Source organism: Vipera berus (genome assembly GCF_964194415.1).
Source record: "Vipera berus genome assembly, chromosome: 13".
NCBI classification, from domain to species: domain Eukaryota; kingdom Metazoa; phylum Chordata; class Lepidosauria; order Squamata; family Viperidae; genus Vipera; species Vipera berus.
Genome location: NC_138216.1, coordinates 2,939,501 through 2,964,918, shown reverse-complemented (window position 1 = coordinate 2,964,918; position 25,418 = coordinate 2,939,501). Strand labels below are relative to the sequence as shown.

The 25,418-nt window shown below is 43.6% G+C and overlaps 1 protein-coding gene across 1 annotated transcript in view; it reads right to left on the bottom strand.

Annotated features, from left to right (window-relative positions):
* Positions 1–25,418, bottom strand: part of SDK1 (sidekick cell adhesion molecule 1) — a 335,333-nt gene that overhangs the window by 69,007 nt on the left and 240,908 nt on the right. The window contains exons 21-25 of the mRNA XM_081337826.1: positions 24,271–24,462; positions 22,567–22,688; positions 10,747–10,856; positions 6,455–6,605; positions 4,452–4,689 (exon numbers count right to left, since the gene is read on the bottom strand). Of these exons, the coding sequence (XP_081193952.1) occupies positions 4,452–4,689; positions 6,455–6,605; positions 10,747–10,856; positions 22,567–22,688; positions 24,271–24,462 (813 nt within the window). The remainder of the gene's footprint in view (positions 1–4,451; positions 4,690–6,454; positions 6,606–10,746; positions 10,857–22,566; positions 22,689–24,270; positions 24,463–25,418) is intronic.

Here is a 25,418-nt window from a genome sequence, read left to right as displayed (position 1 = left end):
CAGTCCTAGACCGAGCCAAAAATGCTAGAGAATTCCTGAAAGCCTGGCACTCAGTCAAATCAGCCATCAACAGGACCATAGAGATAAACAACATCTACATACCATTCAAAAGAAAGAATCAGCACGCTAAAAGGTCACAGCGTGTCCTGACCAGTGATCCACACAGAGATAAGCAGAAATTAATACCAAGCGATAAACAGGATAACGCTCTCTGTAATCTCAGTTTCAGGGAGCTTTTGTGTCCATGTCACACAAAGCAGGATCTTTGGTGACCACAATAGTAGGCCAACTGGTAGTTTCATATGGAAGATAATGCCTTGAAATACCCTGAAGCTAATAAACAGCTTAAGTAAGGCTCTAACTCCAATTTCAGATCGATTTAGTTCAAATAAAAGCAGGAAGGAAGATTGGGACATTGTGGCCCCTTAAGTGACCAGCTGAGATAATTTTTTCACCAGAGAAGCAAGACCCAAACTCTTCATTTCCTACAGAGGTGATTCGATGTCCTACAGCAACATCTGATGAAAGGCCATCTCATCTAACCTAATCCTTTTAGAAAGCCAGAAGCTATCCAATTAAGTCCAGCCCTCAATATTTGCTATGGAAACATAGCCTAAGAATGTCGAAGGTTTCAAATAAAAACTTTTGGGGGGAAAAGAGAGGAAGGAAAGAAGGCATCCCTCTTCAGTGTGAAGGCTTTAATTTAAAGGTCATAATAAAATTACTGTCACTAACCTCCCCATGACTGGCAGAAATCCTACAGCTCCCTTCTCAATTGCCTCTCCATCCTTATGCCTCTGAGCACCTGTTAGAGAGGTGTAACTCTATTTGGTTAACACAATTAGATCTCCAGGTTGCTCCAAGGGTCTCGAATGAGAATTTTATTCATTTGTGAAAGGGCATGGGTGGAAGGTAGCTTCTCCCAACCTTAAAGGACAACTTGTTCAAAGCAGGAGAAGATCTCTGAGCATCACAATGAGAAAAACTGGCAGAGGGGAACTTGCTTTGGTTGCGTGTGCGCGCGCGTGAGGAATCATGCTTCCGGTGCAAAAATGGCTTTTGAGCTCTAGTTCTGGAAACAGGAGCTGTCTAAACGAGCATCTGTGATGATTCAGCGACAAGAAGAGCTGCGGTGGAAGGCACTTTCAGGCTGTTGATGGATTCCTGAAAGCTTCTGGTTGACCTGTTGTGAGAAACCGAGGCTGCCATAGGTGAGCGTTCGCTCAAGTGCAGGTGTTCGTTTGAAAGGGGCCTCTGATAAAAGACACACGGATTCCCTGGGAGCCTCTGGCAATGCTGAAGAGAGGGAAGGCATTGGGGTGCCAGGTAGGGGTGGTGGTGGTAGTATCTCCCCCATCAGAGACGTAGAGGAGAAATGATGTTCCATGCTTAAGAGTCTTCTGGAAATGCAAAAAGAGAGTGAAGGCATTGGGAAGGCTAGGAGTGGCAGTGATAGTTTCTCCAGAAGGACAAGCAGGGCCTGGAGGTGGAGTCAAGAGAGGAATTAACCTAGAATCATTACATTCTCCCAAACAGTCCAGAAGGAAGGACTCACTGGAGAAGAGCCTAATCCTGGGAAAGATTGAGGGTGAGGGACAACAGAGAATAAAGTGGCTGGATGGAGTCACTGAAGCAGTAGGTGTGAGCTTAAATGGACTCCAGAAGATGGTAGAGGACAGGAAGGCCTGGAGGAACGTTCTCCATGGGGTCGCGATGGGTCGGACACGACTTCGCAACTAACAACAACAAACAGTCCAACCCCTCTTGAATTCCTCTGACTCTTCTCTAGCTCCAAATTAGTGCTGGCCGTTAATTGGCTAGATTTTTGTGTCTAGGGGTGAACAATAAATCAGCTTCACTGGAGCTTAATGTGTGATCCTGATGGTTTTGCGCCCGATCACTCCCCTCCCACCAAAGACTTAGAGGAGAAGCGATATTCCCTACTTAAGAGTCACAAATTGCTTGTACAAAGGCAGCGATTCTTCTTCTCTGTCAATCAAAGCTGGAATAATAGCCAGTCGCTTTTGGGAGGAAGATGTCATACTCAAGGGTAGAACAGGATGTGTGGGGTGAGTATAGACACCTGTCGTGTCTCGTTCCTTCTTCATCAGTACCATGCACAACATTTCAGATCTGTCAAAACCTGCCCATCTGTCACTTTTAACTCCGTGCCTGTACCCTCCGAGTCACACCAGAGTATTCCCAAGAAATGCACGCATACACACACGGAGACATACCAGCCGCCCTCTCTGTGAGGCTCCAGGTGATCAAATCACCTCTGTAACGGTTACTGCATCACCAATTAGCTGGAAATATCAGGGGAAAAAAAATCTAGTTCCCTCTCCTATTCCCTCTATGTTGCTCCTCGGGTTGATTTTTTAATTCTTTTTTAGGTTCCCCTTCACCTGGATTTATCTCCCGCGAGAATATAATTATGTTAAAGGACTATAGATTGCCAAGAGACACGAATGTTTTTGGCAGGCTGCCTCGGATTTATCTACAGATCTTCACAAAGAGAAACTCCGTTCTGAATGGCTTCTGGAGGGAGGCGGTGGGGCGAAATGAGAAACAAGTGGCAACGCACCAGATTTTCAGTGCGAAGGGGGCGACTTGTCATCCAGCCGCTGTTGTTTTTTGGTTGTTCAGTTGCTCCTGACTCTTCGAGACCCAGCGGATGCAATTTTCCCAGGATTGCCTGTCGGTAGCTACTTCTTGGAGTGCTTGCAAGCTCACCGTCGTAGCCCGTGTATTTTCTCCCAAGGAAGTTTGACCTTCTCATAGAAATTTCTTAGAGAGGGAATCATTTCATTGCCGGTACGAGGGACGTCCTTCTGAATTCTGGACAATTAACATCCGGAGAAATCTGGGCAACTCTTTGGAGAAAACCAGATGGCTAAATTGCATCACATCACTTTACTGTGATATCCCAAAGCTCCTCTTAAACCAGTTTAAAGCTCAGTACAGGTAGTCCTCGATTTTGGATCACATTGGAGCCTGACATTTCTGTTGCTAAGCGAGACATTTGTTAACTCTTCTGTCTCCATTTTATAACCTTTCTTGCCACAGTTGTTTAAGTGAATCACAATACAATAATAAAAAGTTGGAAGGGACTTGGAGGTCATCTAGTCCAACCCCCTGCTCAGGCAGGAAACCTTATACCATTTCGGACAAGTGGTTGTCCAGTCTCTTCTTGAAAACTTCCATTGTTGGAGCATTCACAACTTATGGAGGCAAGGAGTTCCACTGGTTTATTGGAGAAAGGTTGGTCATGATGGCCAACAGTCTTGATGATAACAGCCAGTAACTTCAATGCCACCCAATCGGATCCATAAAGTGTCATTCCTGGGATTATAAAACCAAGCGGTCCATCAATCTGGGCTGGTGATAATAGCTGCTGTCTACACAGCCTGTACAGTTGTTGCCAACCCCTTGGATGGCTTTGCACAACACATCAACGGGGCAGTCCTCCTTCCCTGATGCCATCTCAGCCACCTTTTTTCAAGAGAAAGCACTCTACGTGGTTCTCTTTTGGTTGAATTGAGCCCTTCCTCCATCATGAATGAAAATATGCAAATTTGAAGATGCCCAGCATTTTATTGCAAAAAAGAAATAGGAAGAACAAAGGGTAAGTCCCATTTTCAGTGATAAATGAGAGACTCAACCTTAGCCATGCAGCAACGGGAAGGCCTTGTATGATTATGGAGACAAATTGCAGAGACAACCCCTACTCATTGGGCAGGTTAGCCACGGTGTGATTTACTCTCACTGTTGAATACTTAATTCCGGAAAGGTCACTGCGCTCAATTATTCACCCACAGGAGAAAGGTAAATTACATGGGGTGCATATGGGACGGGAGTCCAGGAAGAAGCCTAGTTAGAAGTTATATAGATAACAGCTTAATAACTACCTTCTGCTAAAGAGCTAGCCTGGCTACTCTGCCTTGCTGCTATGAGAGTGTCTTTCTTCTGGCCGTATGTCCTTCTGAAGCTGCTGGGCTGAGAATCACTCTTGCTAAAATTGGACTACTTGGCATAGCTGGGCAACATGAATCAGTGATGGGATGTAGTGTGGAAGTGGATCCCCAGGAGGGAAGGGGTGGATTCCAGGGGAGTAAGAGGCAACTCAGCCCAGAGGTCACCTGTGAGAGGAAGAGGGTGAAGACAGCCCCTCCTCAAGAGTTCCCAGAGTATATTGTAGATGCAGATAGTAAAGTCTTCATTCTGGCAAGATTCTGTCTATCGGTATGAAACAATGAAGAACTCGGCTTGGAAGAACAGCCGCATGTCATTCTTGGTTTGGGACCTGACAGAATTGGACTGATATATATATATATATAAAGTGCCTTCCAGGTGCAAATCTATTCAGGTTCAGTAGAACAGTCCCAAGCCAAAGGAAACGCTTTAGAAAGCATTTAAGAGCAACAAGGGATGCCCCCTTTCCCATTGCTTACCTGATTCTCGTGTACGGCCTCGCACCACCTCACTCCAGGGTCCCGACCCAATGGCGTTGAAGGCTTGGATCTGCAGTTCATACTCGGTCCACTCCTGAAGGTCCTCGACAGTGACTTCAGTCTCCAGTCGGTCGCTGATGACCTTGGCCAGGGCAGGACACTGCATGTCCACACACCAGTACTTGATCCTGTAACCGACTGACTCGGGGTTCCCATTGTATTGTACATCAGGCAGAGGCTGAACATGGCCAAAAGAAAAAAAAGGTCAGTGAGAATATGGTCACTTCATTCACTGCTTCTTGTGTGCTATTTGAAGGACCACCTCTCCCCTGTTGCATCCACCCAGCCCACCAGGATAGGAAGGCAAGATATGTTGTGAGTCCCCTTGATTAGGGATTTACGTCTGGTGGGATCATGAAAAAGGACCTTCTTGGTGGTGGCCCCTTGTCTAGGGAACTATGTGTAGTTCTAGAATCCTTGAGGTTCTAGAATCCTTGTAGTTCAGGGTGGAAGTGAGATGGTGCCCTCTGAACATGTTTGTTTTCTTGCAGACATTTCATTACTCAACTCAACTAGAGATCATCACCAGTTCTCTCCCATTTCAACCCTGAGCTACAAGTATTCTCCTTTATTAGATGTTTGAAATTTCAGACCCAATGGCTGTCTGCGAACTATATTAATAACACTAATTATACAGTCAGTTGACCCACGCCTGTCATTGTGCCCACCTTTCTTGCTCCCTGCCAATTAATCCATCTTCCGCACTTAGAGCATCACCCCATGCCTCTTTGACTAGGATCCAAAATGCTGGTTTCGGTGTGCACACTGGCATCTGGGATACGTCCGTTGGGATCTACAGCTACTCTTATCCTGAAGAACTGGCTCATGCGGTAAATGACAAACATGAGGAAAACTTCGCTCTCCTGGTTAATGGGGTGCCTTAATGACCTGGAGAACACACGGGGGGGGGAGTCTTCCTTCTCCGCAAGATGAGGATGGCGCATTTGCTTGGGGAAATCGGAGAGCAGTGTGGGGTTTTTTTTGCATTCGGCAGCAAAACAGGAAGGCGTCTTAGAGTGGCCGAGCAGCAGAAATTGGAATATTTGAATGAATTTTCATCAAGCAAGGGTGGGTTAGCAGTCAAAGGCACAAGATAAATTCATTTATCAAGGGCCGTGCCATTTATCACCTGCTTCCAGAGTTAATCACTCAGCTCTGTAATCTATCAAGGAGATATAACCTCCACATTCACTCCTGTTTCTACGTGAAAACCCGTTCTCTTTACAGTTTAAAACTTTTAGGAAATTCAGCTAAGAGCAGCACTGGTGGCCAAGAATTCCTTTTCATTGGCTTTGGAGTCGTTGTTGCCTTAAACAAAGAGGCAACATATGGTTGAGTCCCATTATGTTGCCTTGGAAATGTCTTGCTATCTTTTTAGTAGTTGGTCTGCTAGCAAGGGAGCCCCCCCCCAGGGAGAAGGTCAGGCTCATATTTGTGCTTGCCCAGATGCAGATAAGAAACAGCAAAGAAATTGCAGATAGGAAAAAGAATAGAGGGGAGACAGGTGGAAGCTCAGTTATGACCGAACAAATTTTTCTTACTAATAACGTAAGAAAAATTCAATGGATTTGAGCATCATCCATTAGGACTGGCGTCCCTGTCCCTATCAGTTCTGGAAGTATCATGGGAAGAAGAGCAGGCAGAGTTGGGTGGTGGGATTAAGTGCACCATCTGCTTAGAATCGTTACATTGCCACAAACGATCCAACCCCTCTTGAATTCTGTTGACCCTGATCTGGTGCCGATTTAGCATTGAATTTTTAGTTGACTAGATTCTTGTGTACAGGTCTGAACATCAAATCTCTGAACTGCAACTCAGCATACGGTCTTGATCCTTTGTGCCTGACAAATTGGCTTCCGTTATTCTCAAACACCTCACGTGTTTTGGGGGCTGACATTCTACCCATTACTTTCTTCTACATAAGCCAGTGATTGGCAACTTACCACCCAGCGGACCCACAGGCTCGTCTCACTGGCAGTACGCACTGTCACACTCCCTGGTGCCACATCTGGGGGTGCCTGGAGGGTCTGAATGACCCGTGAGGGCTGGCTGAATGGGCTTTGGCCAACAATGTTTTCCTGCTTCATCCTGAACCTGTTGGGCAGAGAGAGGCATCGATGCACAGGATCGAAAAGCTAGAAGTTCAGGTCTCTCTTCAAAAGAGAGCAAGCTTTGCCCACCCATTCCAGCTGAAGAAGTGTTTCACCTAATTACATAATTAAGCCACAGACCCAACCTACAAAAATTAAACAAAATGCACTTTGTTCCATTTAAAACCAAGAAAGGAAAAAGACGTATTTATGTCTGCACAAGACACACCTAGAGGAACAGGTCAAACGATAAAGAAAAATATCGTAGGTGCTCCATTATTAAAAAGTGAACTAGCTGGACTAGTACACTTGTTGGTTAATTTATGAGATCCAGATAGGGTGGGCAGCTGAGGGAAACATTTTCAAAGAACAAGGGTCACTACTGAGAAGATTGTCACAGGATTGTCCATTTTCTTGATGTTTGGGAGAGTTAGCGGCGAAAGCAAACAAGGCCTCCAGAGAACCCAGTGGCTGGACACCATCAAAGCTGACACCCTTACTCAAAGAATAGTGTGAGATCAGAAGATGTGGAGAGACAGAGTCATCAAGAGTCAGACACGACTGAATGGGTATCCCCAAAATCATCATCCATTTTCTAGATATTCTCAAGGCATGGAGTCCCACAACAGAACAGGACAAATTATTCAGTTCAACTATTTTGATTCTTATGAACCACGCTAGATCTAATGAAGAGTGGTAGTGTGGAAATCTCAAGAATAATTCAATAAATCTGCTTCTCTCCCAGAACGTACTGAATAGGTCCGTGCAGGGGCAGGAAGCCCATAGGTGTGACATACACAAACCACAAGAATGCCTGTTTGATAAATATCCACATGAAGTCAGCCCATGGATTCACCCTCCTCTCTTTTCCACAAGTTGTTTGTCTTCTGACAGCGGTAGTTTGGGAAGATGGACCTTCCAATTCCAGAAAAAGCACTAGCTACAAAAAGTATTAGACTCCAGTGATCAGAAGCAGAGCCGTTATAATGGAAAGAGAAAGCTTTGGGTTAAAGTCGTATTGTGTTAAGGTATCGTCTTCTCAACCTGCCCTGGATTTTTCTCCCACTAAAATGTTAGGACTGAAAGAAAAGTTCACACTACATCCTCTTCATTCTTATTAAGAGGGTGCATCAACAAAATAGGCACTAAGCAAAACAAAGTCATTAATTTCCCAAACATTAACAACAGACAAGAGGAAAGAATGACATTTGACAAAAACGTAGTCTACATTCAACAGTTCATGCCTCCTCCTCCTCCTCCTCCTCCTCCTCCTCCTCCTCCTTCTTTTTACGAAGGTGGGACATCACGTTGAGTCCCACCAAGATAAATGGGACCCACCAGCCCAGGCTTCCCCTGGATAGGGTATCTTTTTCAACTGTTGTGTCGACGCTCATGCAATGATTCTAGGAGTCCCAAAGGAACAAAAACACGACAAATGAAATTAAGTCAGGAGAGCCATCTACAATGGCCTAACAGATGGATGCAGAGCAGGTACGTCCAACCTAGCTCAGGCAACTGCCTCCAATGACTTTGTCCATCAAATAATGTGTCTAGAAAGTTGCCAATCTTTTTTTTTTAAACTGGCCCTGCTCCTGTTCCACAAATTCAGACACGGATACAGAGCAGGTGGCACATTCATCAGCACAGCGATCCATGGAAATTTTTGGAGGCTGCCTTTTTCCGGCGTCAACCTGCCAATGAGCCTGAGGGATATTGGTAAATGGGTTGAGACTGCAGATGGAGATGGCTTCTTGAAAGGAAAGAGAGAGGAGGGTTCTCCATCTTTTTTCCTTCATTTTTCCTTTCCCCTTTTTTTAAAAATTTGGCCCCTTGGGTGCCGCAATCATGCAGCTGTGATCTCAGCTTTTTAAATGGATGGGTAAGTCTGGTTTAATGAAAGCGTGGAATTGCTCTAAAGCCAGAAGAATGCCTCCGTATGATCGTATCAAAATAATTATGTACTGTCGGAACTGAATGCATCTAACATGCATTTCCGTCACAGGGCTGGCCAAACTACACCGAGAATTCAAAACAATTTATTCCAATTTACGATTTTCTCTATTGTGTGTGTTTTCCTTTTGCTATCTCTCTTAGTCCCTGTGACTTCAGCGGGAAGAATTACATTTACATTACAGGAGCATAAATAGCAAAATTCTAGTCTTTACAATTTTTGTAATGTAATGTAAGATTTACATTACAAGCGGAGAATAAATAGCAAAATCGACGGCTTCTGCTTCTGATCTGAATCTCATCCCTTTGATCGCAAAGCCGTTGCAGAGCATGAATTCCGTAGATTAAAACTGCAGCATTGCACGCCATTGTTTTTATTCCTAATTCTCTGAATTCGTCTAAAACATCTTTGTCAAAAAGATGCTAGAAGATCCTGGAGAATGAATACGAACAGGGGGAGAAATTTCATTGCATCTGCCAGCATTTTGCTGAGAAATTTTAAAAAGCCTTAATTTTATGTTTGGGCTTAATTTGGGGGAATCGGAAGCAATAAAAGAACCCACAGTAGTTAAGAAAGTAATTTGCATAAAAATGAGAAGGGAGACTTACATGGTCCCAAAATCTTGACTATTTCTGGTACAGCACCGGATGTAAATGATTTTTTGAGCTTTTTTTTTTAACTTCAACATCTTTTTATATAAAAAGTATGCCCATGGGTCATTCAAGAACCATTGGCATAAAAGCAGCAATCTATGATTTGGTGTGTTTCAGATCTGTCTGGACTCTCCTTCCAAAATTCCCAGTGAATGAGACGTTTCAAATTCTCCATAGATCAAGCATTTGCTCTTCATAATAAGCCACAGCTCTAGTCTCTGTCTCCGAAGGCTAGGCAAGATCTTTGTCAGAAAATCCTAGGAAATGGACCGGGTAAGATAGAATGGCAATACCTTCTGGATGCTCAGTTGATAACCTAAACTTCTGAGGATCTTCTGACCGTGTTTAACACCGTCATTTGAGACTTGACTCATTATAATGAGAATGAATGAGAATGAAGAGAGACAGTTTGGCATTGCCGTTAAGGTGTTGGCCCAGAAACCAGGAGAGGGTGAGTTCTAGTCCTGTCTTAGACATTAAAGCCAGCTGGGTGATTTTGGGCCAAACACCAAGAGATGGTGAGTTCTAGTCCCACCTTAAACAGGAAAGCCAGCCGGGTGATTTTGGGTCAATCACCAAGAGATGGTGAGTTCTAGTCCCGCCTTAGCCATGAAAGATAGCTGGGTGACTTTGGGCCAATCACCAGGAGACGGTGAGTTCTAGTCCCACCTTAAACAGGAAAGCCAGCTGGATGATTTTGGGTCAATCACTAACAGATGGTGAGTTCTAGTCCCACCTTAGCCATGAAAGGTAGCTGGGTGACTTTGGGCCAATCACCAGGAGACTGTGAGTTCTAGTCCTGCTCTAGGTACAAAAGCTGGCTGGATGATCCAAGGCCAGTATCTCTTTTTCAGCCCACCTTACCTGGGGTAAATAGGAGGAGGAAGAAGGAGTATTAAATATGTTCGCTGCCTTGAGTTACTTATAAAATAATAAAGGCAGGATTAAAAAAAAATATCTAATAAATAAAAATAAATAACCAAGCTGTGTCCCTGACCACGCCTGGTTTAATCCTGAAATTTCTTTTGAGTTCCACTAAATGCAGTAGGGATGGGAGAAGCAGAGCTTCACACAATAATATTAACAATGCCATTGACTCCATTTACAAAAAAAGAAAAAAAGAAAAAGAGAGAATCACTGTCTCTAAAGAAGCAACCGCAGGGCTGTTTTACCTACAAAGAAACCAAAATCAATTAAATCCGGAGAGCTTTTTAGAGGGGGCAGATTCTCAGCCGCGGGAAGTGTGAACATCTTCAGCGGGGCTATTTGCACCTTGTTCTCTTCCCCAGGTTAATTATTTTACTCTGCGGAGAATGAGAATGAAAATGCACCAAGCTGAGTCATTGCAGGGCAAACTCTGTGGAGGTGCAAATTTAAGTTCTTCGGAGCAAGCGGGTTTTTCCCCCCCCCACCCTCCCACTGTCCCTCCCACCGACTGCTTGGGGGATCCTAATGCCGCTTCCCGCTGCCGGCAACCTGCCAGTAGATGCAAACATTCAATCACCAGCTGTTTTGGGGGTTTGATGGTTTTTTTGTTTTACCTGTAATGAGTGTAAGGTGTGAGGTTTGGGATCTCCAACAATTGAGCGTTCGACTCCTTCTCCACTTGGCACAAAGTTATCCACTCTTCTTCCTCTCCTATGACGCCAACCTACGGGAAGGAGAAAAGGCGGGTTTGTGCACTTGGGTGGCCACACACTCAAATAAGAATGACAGAGTTGGAAGGGACCTTAAAGAGATCTTCTAGTCCAACCCTCTGCTCAAGCAGGAGACTCTGCACCATTTCAGACAAAAGGCTGTCCAGTCTCTTATTAAAAACTTCCAATGATTTATTTATTTATTTATTTTATTTTAATTCCATTTATATCCCGCCCTTCTCCGAAGACTCAGGGCGGCTTACAACTTCTGGAGGCAACTTCTGGAGGCAAGTCGTTCCACTGACTGGTTGTTCTCTCTATCAGGAAATTTCTCCGTAGTTTCAGGTTGCTTCTCTCCTTGTTTAGTTTCCATCTGTTGCTTCTTGTCCTGCCTTCAGGGGCTTTGGAGAATAGGTTGAAACCCCCCCCTCTTCTTTGGGGCAGCCCCTGAGATATTGGAAGACTGCTATCATGTCACCCCTAGTCCTTCTTTTCACTAGACTAGATATACCCAATTCCTGCAACCATTCATCACATGTTTTAGTCTCCAGCTCCCTAATCATCTTTTTGCTCTTCTCTGCACCGTTTCTAGAGCAGACATGTCAAACACAAGGCCCGGGGGCCGGATCCGGCCCACGAAGTGGTTTCATGCGGCCCGCAAAGCCATCCTGGAAACAGTGAGGGAACGGCCCCCGCTGCCTTGGCCCTGGCCCAGAGACCCTCCTTCTGCCAGAGACCCCCAGATCTGTCCCACTCCTGCCCAGGCCCCCATAGGCACCCTTGATGCGAACGACGTAGAGCTGGCCACACCCACCCAGTAGGCCATACGCACTCTAGCCACGCCCACCCAGTAGGCCACGCCCACCCTGGCCACACCCACCCGGCCCCCTGAGGGCAACCGCAATGCTGATGCGGCCCTCAATGAAATTGAGTTTGACACCCCTGTTCTAGAGTCTCGACATCTTTTTGTATACCATGGCAAGCAAAACTGAATGCAATGCTTCTAGTGTGGTCTTACCAAGGCATTGTAATGTGGTATTAACACTTCATTAAAGGTTCTTCCTCAATGTTTTTTCCCCCCAACTCCCAGTAGCAAGCCAGTGTGCCCTGGTAGAATCCCTTCTGTGTATTACAGTCACAAACTCAACTTGATGTTTGGATTCCCGTCCCTTCAAACTAATTACACAAAGTTAGCTGGAGGAGGAATAAATGCAATAAATGCTCTAAACACCTTGAAAGATGGGCAGGACACCAATGTAATATTGTAAATATACATTCAATTTGCATCAGTGTACCAAAGGAATAGTGAAGGAGCTTAGAGTCTACAGCAGGGGGACCACAGAGAGGGGGGAAAAAAAATCAAAGGAACTGGAACAGTGGCAACAATTTGAATGTTATCTTTGTTCAAATGTTGTCCTTCTGGAGCGACAAATGGAACTGCCTTGGCAAGCGCTGAGAAGAATTGTCTCGAGTGAGCGTGCAAACCAAAAGGCAGGTTTTTGTAATTAGAGGAGATTATTGGTATGGTCTCAAAGGGAACAGCTGACTCAGGACATGTCTGGAATGTGGAAAGATTCCTCCTTGAAAAGCCAGCTGGATGACAGGTGGTGAGTTACCTGCCTATGGGGCTCAAGAGGCCGTAGACAGAATGCCTGTGATCTGGGGACGATCATTATGTGTAGTGCACCTGGAAATTGCCCAGAGCTGTGCCACAATAGTGACAAAGGCAGCCGAGCGCATCGCCTTCTCTCAGTAGAAATGTCTAGCAAGCATTTGGAGCTGAGCTAAATTAGTTGGCCACTAGGAAAAGGAACACACAATTCACCTTCTGAGATGGAAACGCACAGAGAATGAGAACAGAGAAAGCTTTTCCTCTAAGTTGGCAGAAGCCAAAATCTCTATTTGCGATGTGCCCCAGTTAAAAGCACATCATTCTACTATCAGAAGGAGCCAGGGTGCTGTTTGTTGATGTTCTCCTTAGATGTCGTTAGATATCGTTCAATGGCCAGGGCTGTTGACTTCTCTGGACCTAGGAGCTGAGCTACAATATGAGAGAAGGCATCTAGATACCTGGAAGAGGGTCTGCTAATGTCTGGGCAGTTACGGAAGTGAACTAAGAAACATTGGAAGGAACATAGGAAGCTGTTACACCACGGTTAGACCACTAGTATAGTCTGCACAGAGGTGATCTCTGAAGAGTTTAAGAAAAACACCTGAGCTTTCAATATGATGCTCTCAACCTACTATTTATAATTTATAAGGTTTCTATTTCAGCCATTGAAATTGGGCACATTTAGGTAATCAGCCTCAATAGCGGTGTTTTTCCTTTTACAAAAGAGGCCTTAAATTGATTCAGCTGTTTTCGATTTAATGATCAGCTAAAGCATAAAATTGTCTGAATCCCAGATTCTTTACTTACCAAGCTCTAAAGGGAGAATGACATCAAGAGGCCCACTTTATGCAATGAATGAATCTTAATGGCTTTGTTGACACTGAAAATCGGTCAGGCGGGAACAACCAGCTCCACACGTGAAGAGCACAGTTAAGTTTTTTTTTTTTGCTCAAACCTATAATGCAGGAATCTTCTCAGACTGACAGTTTGCATCTGGGTAAGGCTAGCTAAGGTTCAACAGCATTCAAGGGGGCTTGCTCTTTTGTGACTACATAAAGATGAAAAGCTAATTCCCGGTTTGACTCCTCGCCCAGTCCCTCTCCATCTAAATCTAAGTTGGATTTTGATGGAGAGAGACTGGGTGAGGACTCCAACTGGGAATCTATTGAAAATCACTGAGAAGTCTGTCTGTAAAGTCTTAACTGTGCATTATGGACTTGTGTGCCTTCAGTGCCCAAATTGTAATGTGAATTTTGGAAAAAATTTGGAAGGGATTTTGAGAAGTATTACTTCCTGTTTTGTTATTTATTTGTGTTTATATATCCCAATCATAGATGCATATAAAATCGTACAATGTATCAAAAGATACTTGTCTTTCGACATCCAGCTTTTCATTATTATCTCGGTTCATAGGTGCAGTTGGAGGGAGATGTGAAAAATTAATTCTAATACATTTTAATAGACCTTTTAGGAAGCATGTCATGTAGATCCTCTGTAAATCAGGATGATGGCATTATAAGGTCAAAAACATCTTGACCTGCATGAGATAAGGCACATATAACTTCATTCTCCTTTCACATAAAGTGAAATAAAAAAAATGAACACACTGATATTAAAAAAATATAACCAAAGATTTGGAGAACCTGCTTGCTTTCATGCATGAGAAAATCAGATAGGAAAAAAAAAGATAATAGGAAAAGTTTATGAGCGTTGAAAGAAAGAAAGAAAAAAAAAGAAAAAGGAAGGAAGGAAGGAAGGAGGGAGGGAGGGAGGGAGGGAGGGAGGGAAGGAAGGAAGGAAGGAAGGAAGGAAGGAAGGAAGGAAGGAAGGAAGGAAGGAAGGAAAGCAAAGGGAAAAAGAATGGAAAAGAATAGAAAGATATCTCGTTCCCCCCAAAATAAGATTATCCTGAAGCATTTTTTTTTCTGAGCCAGCTCTTCCCAGAAACACTGGAAAGTCAACAGGAGTCCATCTTATTATGTTTAGTTCAGCCTTATTTCTTTTACTGGTTCTGCCCTGAGAATTTGGCAGTGGAATGGGCTACATATTACTCCCCTTTCAGATATCTCAGAATTCCCTTTGTCTATTGCAATACAGTATTTCTTCTATTTGTAAATTGATTTGTTTGATAAAGTGTATTCTTATCACGACGAATTACATGGACTTTGACAGCATCCCTAAGGCATCAACAGCTCAGTTTTGACCAATGGCCTCGAGTAGTACTTTTGATTACTGATGTAGCTTTGGGAATGTGTCTAGATTTTGAAAAGGAATGTCTTAAATGAGAAGAGGTTTCTCCACAGTCTACTAGCAATAATACTGCCATCCACCCATTGTCTGTCTGTCTGTCCGTCAGTCCATCTCTATCTATCTATCTATCTATCTATCTATCTATCTATCTATCTATCTATCTATCTATCTATCTATCTATCTATCTATCTATCTATCATCTATCTATCATCCATCCATCCATCCATCCATCCATCCATCCATCATCTATTATCTATTTATCATCTACCTACCTACCTACTCATCCATCCATCCATCCTATATCATCTGTCTATCTGTCTGTTTGCCTATCTGTCTGTCTATCATCAATATCACTCTCTTGCAAGAAGAGACTCTGGGCACCGTACAACAATCAAATAAGAATGAGAATTATGTAAATACAAACATTATATAAATATTTTAAAAAACCAATATTGAAAACTAAGCTATATTAACAAAGAAAATACGTAAGCCACAAGCAGAGAAAGAGTGGAGACATCAATAGTGGAGCCATCTGAAGATCTTATTGGTTCCCTGGAAGTCCCAATTATGTCCAGTCACATAACCAGGTCTTGAGGGACTTCAGGAACATTAAAAGGGATGGAGCTAACCTGACTTTGAGGCGGGGGAAGAATGTTCCACAACTCATTATATCAACAAACTAGAAGATGATTCTGTAGATGATTTCAAGATTCATAGTTTGGCCACCTGCCCAGAAAACCCGTTAATTCATTGCAGCTGAAATTCTAGCCACAGAGACAATGGAGTAACGCTCCTAGAGCTCAACAGACTTTTCTTCTGAGTCATGATGTTGAGCTGGCCAAATTCCCTACCATCTCAATGACCAGAGCAAAATCCTGCAGGGTTCGATTTATGTGCTAGAAAGTTTGGTAAAGCCTGTCCTTTAATATCTCCTAGAAAACCTTGAATCTGGTCGTTCTCCAACTTATCCTCTCCAAGTGCCATCTGTCATCCCCCAAAATGATGGACTTCATTTACTGCTGATGAAGAGGGCTGCTTTCGCAAAGTCAAAAGGCACCCTTGCTCCTTCTGTTTCAAGTTAGGAGCTGGGAGGGAGGGGGCAGAAGGACAGAAGAAAGCATTCACAGCCAAGCCAAAACTTTTGCAAGGATGCTGAAGAGAGAGATTCATTCTGCAAAGGCAGCCTTAATGATGATTGGAAAGAGACTAGGTTTCCATTAGAGAAAACCAAGCAACAGGCACCTGGGTTAATGAGTATTTTCCAGCTGCCCTGTTTGGCCGTGCGAGAATTGGCTTGAAGAGTAATTCCGACTTTATGTTTTCGACTTAAAGAAGAGTATGAAAGTCCACATGAACAAGCCTACCGGTGAATGGATTTCTTTCCTTTGCCTTCTTGCTTTCTCGCAGATTTTTCACTGCTCTGTTTAACTGAGATGTTCAGAGGAATTGCAGCAAGTGCTTTGGGCCACAGGCTTAAGGGTCTGGCACCTTATTTCAGCCCACTCTCTCCTGGATCCTCCTGCTCTCCAGACAGGTGAATTTGTGCTCTCCAATTCTCCCAAGTCCAATGCAATTATTGTGGGGTCCTTGGTGCTCTCTGAGCTTGGTTGTTTGCTTGCAGACAATTCGTTGCCAAACTAGGTAACACCCTCAGTGATGATGAACTGATGATGTTGCCTAGTTTGGCGAAGAAACGTTGGCAAGCAAACAACGAAGCTCAGAGAGCACTAAGGACCCCAGAATTCAACCTTGAGCTGCAAATATTCTACCAGTAATACAGTTATTGCTGAGAATTTTGGGACTTGAATCACACCATCTGAAAACACAGAATTTTGGAGAAGCCCCAAAGCTGTGTTTTATAATAATGTAATTTTGTGCATTCAAGTCAGACTTGATGTTAAAGACTGTGTTCCCAGAACATTTGTCCACTTTCTCCTTCTACTGTACATTTTTGATGGCGAGAACTGCCAGGGGGCGAAAGATTGAGTCCACAATACGACTGATTTATTGCTAAAAAGCCTTGTGAACAGAAATCTTCTCAACTAAAGGACAGCACCTGCTTGGAGTTAGACAAAGGTCAACGGCAGTTAAAGGGGGTTGGACGTAGTCTGCTTGTGACTACAAAGGGATTCTAGGCTGATTCCTCTCTTCACTCTGCCTCCAGGTTCTGCCACTTCTCCCACAGATGTAGAAATGTGGATCTAGTATTGTACTGATTGCAAATTCAGAGTTTTAAGGGGAAGGGAGAAACTTTTATTTGTGGGTATGCCTCATCAGTGATCAACCAACTTTTCTGTTCTGTGCATTCCACTCCTATCACTCCCAAATCCCTCTAGAGTGTGATGTTCTCCTATAAAATTTTCACTAGACTGCTGACATTTGGGAGATTTTTACCCATGCTTATTTTTAATTATACTTGAAATGAAAAGGGAAGTTTGGGATACCAATCAAGCTTGTTTTCTAATCTTTAGAAGCCTGCACATATTGTCCCCATAAATCTGTATCAGACTACAAAACATAAAATGAGCACAATCCCAGAGAGAGTTATATATTGAAGATTAGCAGTGGATCATGGCAGAAACGTTTTCATTTATCCTTTACATCACAGGGTATTAAATACATTTTCTTATTGCATTTCAAAAATTCTATTTTTCAGTAGTTAAATAGACGACCCTCCCCAAAAAACCCTGTTAGAACAGTTACGACAAAACTCTTCTAAGTCTTTTTGTTTATTTGTTTTTTTTAAAAACACCCATCCAGATGCCAATTTTGATCCTGTCTAATGAAGCATAATAAAAGCTTTCAATCTGTGACCCATAAACTATTTCCAAGGATATTGCAGACATAACCATTTAGAATGACAAAGGGGAAAAAACATCAGCTCTAAAAATGAAACCTTGCAAAGTACAGCAAGGGATGTGAAACAAGAAGCTACTGCCAGAGGCAGCTGCTGACGGCAGAGCCTGGGTTACACTGTCAAAAATTAACAGAATAACAGAGTTGGAAGGGACCTTGGAGGTCTTCTAGTCCAACCTCCTACTCAAGGAGACCATAGGGTTAGGGTTATGTCACCATGAACTCATTGAGCAAAATGTACAGTGTTAAAAACCTCGGACTGCTTGGGTACAGTTAGGAGGGCATTTACTTTTATAGCCTGCCCTATCTATGTTTCCTGGTAAAATACATGGGAAAATCCCACTGGAGGAAAATTCCACTTAGGGCTAAGGTTAGGTCACCATGAACTCTGAGAGCAAAATGGACATTGCCAACAAATTTGGAATGCTTGGGTATGGTTAGGAGGGCACTGACTTTTCTAGGCTGCCCCTATCTATGTTTCCTGGTAAAATACATGGGAAAATCCCACTGGAGGAAAATTCCACTTATACCTTTCCATACAAGTAGCTGTCCAGTCTCTTCTTAAAAACCTCCAGTGATGGAGCACCCACATCTGGAGGCAAGTCATTCCACTGGTTAGTTGTTCTCACTGTCAGGAAATTCCTCCTTAGTTCTAGATTGCTTCACTCCTTGATTAGTTTCCATCCATTGTTTCTTGTCTTGCCTTCTGGTGCTTTGGAGAATAGGTCGACCCCCCTCTTCCTTTGTGGAAGCCCCTCAAATATTGGAACCATGCTATCATGTCGTCCCCCCCTAGTCCTTTTTTTCACTAGACTAGAAATACCCAATTCCTCAGTATTGGTAATCCAGGGATCCATTTTAGGAGTTGGAATGTTCTTTTTCTTTCTTTTTTTTTTAAACACGGTCTTCAATTTCCACCCCAATCCATTCTCTGTAAGAGGGATTAATCATAACATCTGGGAACATCCTATGCAGATGTTTATGCAGATCCCAAGCGAATGCTACTGCAGGCAATGGGATCATGTCAACAACAAGAAGAGAATTCAGAAGGAAGATCAACATCCTTGGTAACCGTTCCAGCGCTGCTCCCCTAACGCAAAGAAATGACAGCTCAGGGCAAAAGTCAAAGATGGCATTTGAGGAATCACAGCCCATCTGAAAAGCTTTTTGAACTGCAGAAAGGAAAGGAAAGGGTGTGTGTGAGAGAGAGAGAGAGAAGTTGCAGCTGGAAAAGGAGGAGAATTCAATCAAGGCAGAGGCAGAGCTTTGCTCCTGGAGGGTTTAATGTTGAGCCGCTCAACAAAGCCAAGTACAATTATTTAAAATGAGCCTGACATCAAATTGATTCTTGGCCTTGGAGTGCTCAAGAATTTTAGGGCAGATTTCTTGTGTGCTTCCCTGGATTCCTTCACATCCAGAAAGTGTGTGGGTCAAGCTTTGAGGAAGGACACCTCAAGTAGAGGACACGTGGAGGTGGGTTGAGTCTGAAAGGTGAGGAACTTTGGTGATGTTGGAGGCCTCCTCTTTCTGAAGCTCTGGAGGGGGCAGGTAGACAGGTTGGGCTTGGGGAGGTCTTCAAAACATTTATTTTTTTATTTTTTATTTATTTTAATTCCATTTATATCCCGCCCTTCTCCGAAGACTCAGGGCGGCTTACAAGCTTAGCAGTAGCCTTCATTCTATGTATATGCCTGCTTATTAGGGCTTTCACACACACCCCCAAGCGGCATTATTACAAAGTCAGCTTAATTGCCCCCAACAATCTGGGTCCTCATTTTACCTACCTCGGAAGGATGGAAGGCTGAGTCAACCTTGAGCCTGGTGGGATGCGAACCTGCACTAATTGCAGGCAGCTGGTGTTACTTAAGGAGGCATTAGCCCACTGCTCCACCAAGGCTCCTTTCAGGATGGGCTGGACACAAAACGATTCGAAACTGATGACACTCTTGACCCCTCCCCTGGGCTCAACCCAGTCATCTCCTACAGAATTATTTCTGAATTCCAAAGGTTGGTTTGGGAGCCTCTTCCTTCCTGTTGCTTAGAGTGGGAAGGATTTCCACCCAGCCATCTATCCCCAAACCAAGTGAAAATAGAAAAAGCTCTTAGGACTACTACTTCCTGCATTCACCTTACATCAGATCTCCAAAAGTGTTTTGACCAACAAAGAATCTAGTCCAAGACAGTTGCAAGACTCAGTATCAAACCTAAGAAATACCCATGGATGCTATTAAAGGGATCTGCAAATGGGAAGGAAGGAAGGAAGGAAGGAAGGAAGGAAGGAAGGAAGGAAGGAAGGAAGGAAGGAAGGAAGGAAGGAAGGAAGGAAGGAAGGACCACAATTTGATTAACAGAAGAAAATAGGGGGAATGGATTTAGTCTGCAGAATGGAATGACAGAAACCAAGAAGGATATTCTGAGCAGGAGGGGCAAAGAGGATTTCCCAATGACTGAGAATTTTCAAACCTATCTGGCTCCAGCAATAACCGCCAAGTTGGGCACGTGAGTGATTGAAAGCCCATTGTACAAGGCAAGCCGGCCAGTTCTGCTTTTCAGGTCCCATAACTTAATCCCCCTGACATTCTGCTTAGCATAGAAACTCCCATAATAGAAGCTAAACTCGGATTTCTCCACCCAGGAGGAGATAAATTCCTTGGGTTTGGAATGAGCCCCCCCCCCCCGTGCAGTTTTCATGGTGTTGACTTTCTCCTGAAGACCTCAAAAGAGCTGCTGTGCCTGGAGATACTCTCACTTTTCCTCTTTTATGCTGATTATTAAAGGCACAGATTTCTTGGAAAATAGGATCATCTCCTCCGATGCAAGCTTATACTCTGATTTCTCTGGAGACGGCATAAATCCTTTGCAAGCTTGGAGGGAGGACCCGTTTTCAAGATCAAACATTGTACAATATGCTGCCCTTCTTGAGCATTTGAAGACCTAATTAACTGCAGCGCAGAGACGATGACTTCCACCTTCTTGTATTAGAGCAATATCTCTCAACTTTGACTCTTTGAAGAAGAGTGGACTTAACAGAATAACCGAGTTGCAAGGGACCTTGAAGCAAATTTTCTAGTCCAACCCGCAGCTCAAGCAGGAAATCCTTTCATACAAATGGTTGTCCAGTCTCCTCTTAAAAACCTCCAGTGTTGGAGCACCCACCACTTCTGGAGGCAGGTCGTTCCACTGGTTAATTTTTCTCCCTGTCAGGAAATTTCTCCTTAGTTCCAGGTTGCTTCTCTCCTGGGTGAGTTTCCATCCGTTGCTTCTCGCCCTGCCTTCAGGTCCTTTGGAGAATAGCTTGATTCCCCCTCTTCTTTGGGGCAGCCCCTGAGATATTGGAAGGCTGCTAATCATGTCACCCCTCGTCTTTTTGTTTTTCATTAAAGAAAATCACTTCAACTCCCAAAATTGCCCAGCCAGCTTTTCATGGTTGTTGTTGTGGTTGTTTTTAATTCTAGGAGTTGAAGTTCACGCCTCTTCAACGTGTCAAGGTCGAGAAACGCCGCGTTATGACAGCCATCCTGACCAAACCCGACTCCATGCTCTTGCAATCTTCTGAAAGGCAGCTTAAACTAAGCCAAAGAGAAAAGTAAATTTCGAAAGAAAGACGGGCTGAAGTGGAGGAGCTGAGCCAACGCTTGAGGCATGCGCTTTCTTTTGCCTGCCCCCATGAGCTCAGAGAGGAGAAATTCCTTTTCTACAATGAAAGCTGACATGAAAGGAACAAAGGAGCAATGAACCTCGGGCTCCTTTGGAGAGCCGACCATTTTATGTGTGATCCTACCAGCGCACCTAAGTTTAAAAGTGCCTTGCAATGCAAAACATCTGCAGGGCATGGGCTGACCTCCTTCTGACATAAGCTTTTAGGGGTTACCTAGCAATGTGTGAAGTGTTAACCAATTACTGGCAGGCATATACGAGTGGAATAAAAAATTATATCCTAGTGGGGCGCCATTAAAAAAAAAAAGGCAATAGGCAACTGTGAGTCCAGAGAGGCTTCAAGTGATGAAAGAGAAGCAGGCATGAGCCGATGGCATTTATCCCGGCTGGAATAAATGTATTATACACTAAAATTCCAAAACACAAGCCCCAAACATTATTAAACTGATAAAAAAAAATGTGAACCATAGAGCAGATGGGTAAGCATCATAAAACCCCAAATACGTTGGTTATAAATATATGTCTTTGCAGCCCATTTTCGCTAGATCGGATGTGTTTCAACTGGCATTTCCTCTTAAGAACGGACTCGGCAACGATCACAAAGAACAGTGAGTGTCTGCGTCCCCCGCACCATAAGAGGCAACCATTAATATCTTGAGTTTAGAGCAGAAATGTGTACTCAGTGAGCATTATTATAGAGAAGTGGTACTCTACGGTAAGAGGGAAGCTAGAGAAACGCTAACTAAAGAAAGAAAGAAAAAATAAAGGGAGACCAGTCAAGATCACAGAATGCTTCTCTGACAAAATGTCCCTTCATTTCATCAATCCATTTCTTTAAGAAGACGACTGTGGCCACCAAACTCACGTAATCAGAAGGCGGCACGCATCAAATAATTTCCCAAGTCAACGTGGAAAATTAAAAAACAACAACAACCAAAAATGACATTGGTAAACACTTCAAAGAAACACCCAGCTGGTGACGCCAATTGTGGAATCTATTTCCCCAAAGGGAAACCGCTTTTGCATCAAACGATTTTTTTTAAAATTTTCGTGAAAACGTCACTTGTAGGTGGAATGCTTTGACCGTCCCGATTGTAAACACGTGAAAGAAGCAGCCGTGGATTAAAAGAGCATCCAGGGATCGAGAGAACGAATTTGACTTTTTTTTTCTCTTTTTCTAGAAATCGATCTCTTAGCAAATGCACTTCCCTACTTTGCAACCGAAGCCCAGTACAGATTAATTTGAGCTCCTAAACAGATTAGGATGGTTACATTAGGTTTTCTTTCTTTCTTTTCTTTTTCTTTTCTTTCTTTCTTTCTTTCTTTTTCTTTTTTTTTTTTTTGCATACCTGGCCCTCCACGATCCATTTGGAGACTGAGGTCTTTCCATCATATCCAGGCCGGAATTGAAGAGTTGCAGATCGAGGGCTGATGTTTGAGATGACCAAATTGGAAGGTGTACCAGGAAGCTCTGCAAAAGTCAACAAGCCAAATAATAAAAAGAGTAAAAGATCAAGAACTCGGAGCAGAAGAATAAACTTATGGCTCAATTTTGGGAGTGCTTGATCCACTTTACAGGGCAGAGTTGAAGTCAAGGTGATAAACAGAGCTTTAAGAATCCATCTAGCCCACATCCTTTCTCCAAAAGAGTGATCCATCACTTGCCTCTAGGGAGATCACCAGTATTCTCGTCCAGCGTGTTGCTTCTCAACTAGACAGCTGCACAATTATTGGTTTTTGGAATCAAAAATGATCTCCTAGGGCTACCAGAAAGCCTTTCATATCTTAGTAAGCCACCACCTCAACAGAGCTGACTCTTAGTTGGGTACTGCCTTGTCCCAAATTGTCCCACTTAAAAGTGTAATTTCAAAGGCCAGCCCAAATAATTAATCTGTAACGCTGTAGTCCTGCTCTTTCTATACACGGCGAGCAAGGCTCAAAAGATGTTTGGGGATGGAGCAACAAATTTAGTGGGAAGCTGAAGCTGGATGGACTTTCATTCTTTTGGATGGGGCAGAAAAAGAGGAATAAGCCAGCCTGGTCCATCTCTTTTTCTATTTCTCCTTTTCCAGCTTGTTAGATTCCTCGCCTTTATCCCTGTTGACATTTCTACAGAGGTAGATGCCAGCAAAGTACCAGAATTAGCTGCTGTCTCTTTAACCTCTTTCTTAAAAATCAGTAGGAAAAGAGGCTTTTCCTTGCAAAGCCCCCAATTTTTACATATCAGGACAGCCCATCAGCTGCAACTCCTTCAGATCAGTGCAAAACAGTGCTTCCCAACCTTGACCACTTGAAGATGGGTGGACTTCAATTCCCAGAATTCCAGGCTGTCTGGGGACACACATCTTCGTGTGGCTAAGGTTGGGAAACACTGGTACAGAATATAGAATAACAGAGTTGGAAAGGACTTGGAGGTCATCTAGTCCAACCCCCCTCTTCAAGCAAGAAACCTTATACCATTCCAGACAAATGGTTGTCCAATCTCTTCTTAAAAATTCCCAGCAATGGAGCACCCACAACTTCTGGAGGCAGGCTGTTCCTCTGAATATTAGAACAATTAACCAGTGGAACAACCTGCCTCCAGAAGTGGTGGATGCTCCAACACTGGAAGTTTTTAAGAAGAGACTGGACAGCCATTTGCCTGAAATGGTATAGGGTTTCCTGCCTGAGCAGGGGGTTGGACTAGATGACCTCCAAGGTCCCTTCCAACTTCTTCTTCTTCTTCTTCTTCTTCTTCTTCTTCTTCTTCTTCTTCTTCTTCTTCTTCTTCTTCTTCTTCTTCTTCTTCTTCTTCTTCTTCTTCTTCTTCTTCTTCTTCTTCTTATTATTATTATTATTATTATTATTATTATTATTATTATTATTATTATTATTATTATTATTATTATTATTATTATTATCACCATCAGGAAATTTCTACGCCCGATTTTAATTTTATATTTTATTTTTTCCCCAAGTAGCTCTAGTGTCCCTGAACAATCCCTGGGCGTTAAGCTCAATTAAATGCCAACCCTGATCTTTCTTGAGCTTCTCCGAACGCTGCTTTGACTAACCTGGGGGCACGCCGGATGAGATGGTCGACGAAGTGATCAAGCCGGTTCCCTTCGCTGTCATGGCTGCTACTTCGATGGTGTAGGTCGTGAGAGACGACAAGCCTGTGATTGTGTACTCGAGGGTTGTGTTAGCCAGCGTCCGAACCAGGCGGGATTCGTTCCTGCTGTAGACCTCCCAGGAGATGTGATAGCCTGGAGGGAAACCAAGGAGGAGGCAATGAAACCAAGCTGATCCTATCAGAAACATCTTCTAAAGGTTCTCCCCGTGGAGCTCGGTTAAAGGACATCTCCCAGAACTGAACAAGGAGCTCCTGGGGTTTTCATTACTTCAGCTGAAGAGGGAAGTTCTTCCATTTAAGAAAACTCTGCTCGGTAATGAGAAGCCAGCTCTCAGAAATCAGTCTTCTACCAGCGTCTTTGGTCTGCTACCTTGAGGAGCTTCAAAAAATAAAAATAAAAATGGAGAAGCTATCTCTCTCAAAAATATTGGTAACCTTACAACTAGGGACATGTGGCTTCACCTCTTGAACTTCATCCCTTCAATGGCCCTCGTAGGCATCAAGAAAAGTCTTCTCTTATTGTATTAACCGCGGTAAGAACAGTGTTTGCTCAATATTGGAAAAAATGAAAACTTACCAAGGGAAGAAGAACTAATTAAGAACATTTTAGATTGTGCAGAAAGGGACAGGCTGACATTAATGGTAAAAGAGAAAGAAGACTCAGTGTGCTTTAGAACAGGGGACAATTTTTATCAATGGCTAGAAAAAACGAGAGAGAGAGAGAGAAAGGAATGTAATATGTACACGAATGTAACATTGAACACGATTGAGGGCAAGAGAAGAAGGGGATGACGGAGAATGAGGTGGCTGGATGGAGTCACTGAAGCAGTAGGCGTGAGCTTAAATGGACTCCAGAAGATGGAAGAGGACAGGAAGGCCTGGAGGAACATTGTCCATGGGGTCGCAATGGGTCAGACACGGCTTCGTAGCTAACAACAACAGGGTGGAATTGAGGCCTTTGAATTATGGTGCTGGAGAAGACTCCTGCGAGTCCCTTGGACTGCAAGGCGATCAAACCGGTCAGTCCTAGAGGAGATCAACCCTGACTGCTCTTTAGAAGGCCAGATCCTGAAGCTGAAACTCAAATAC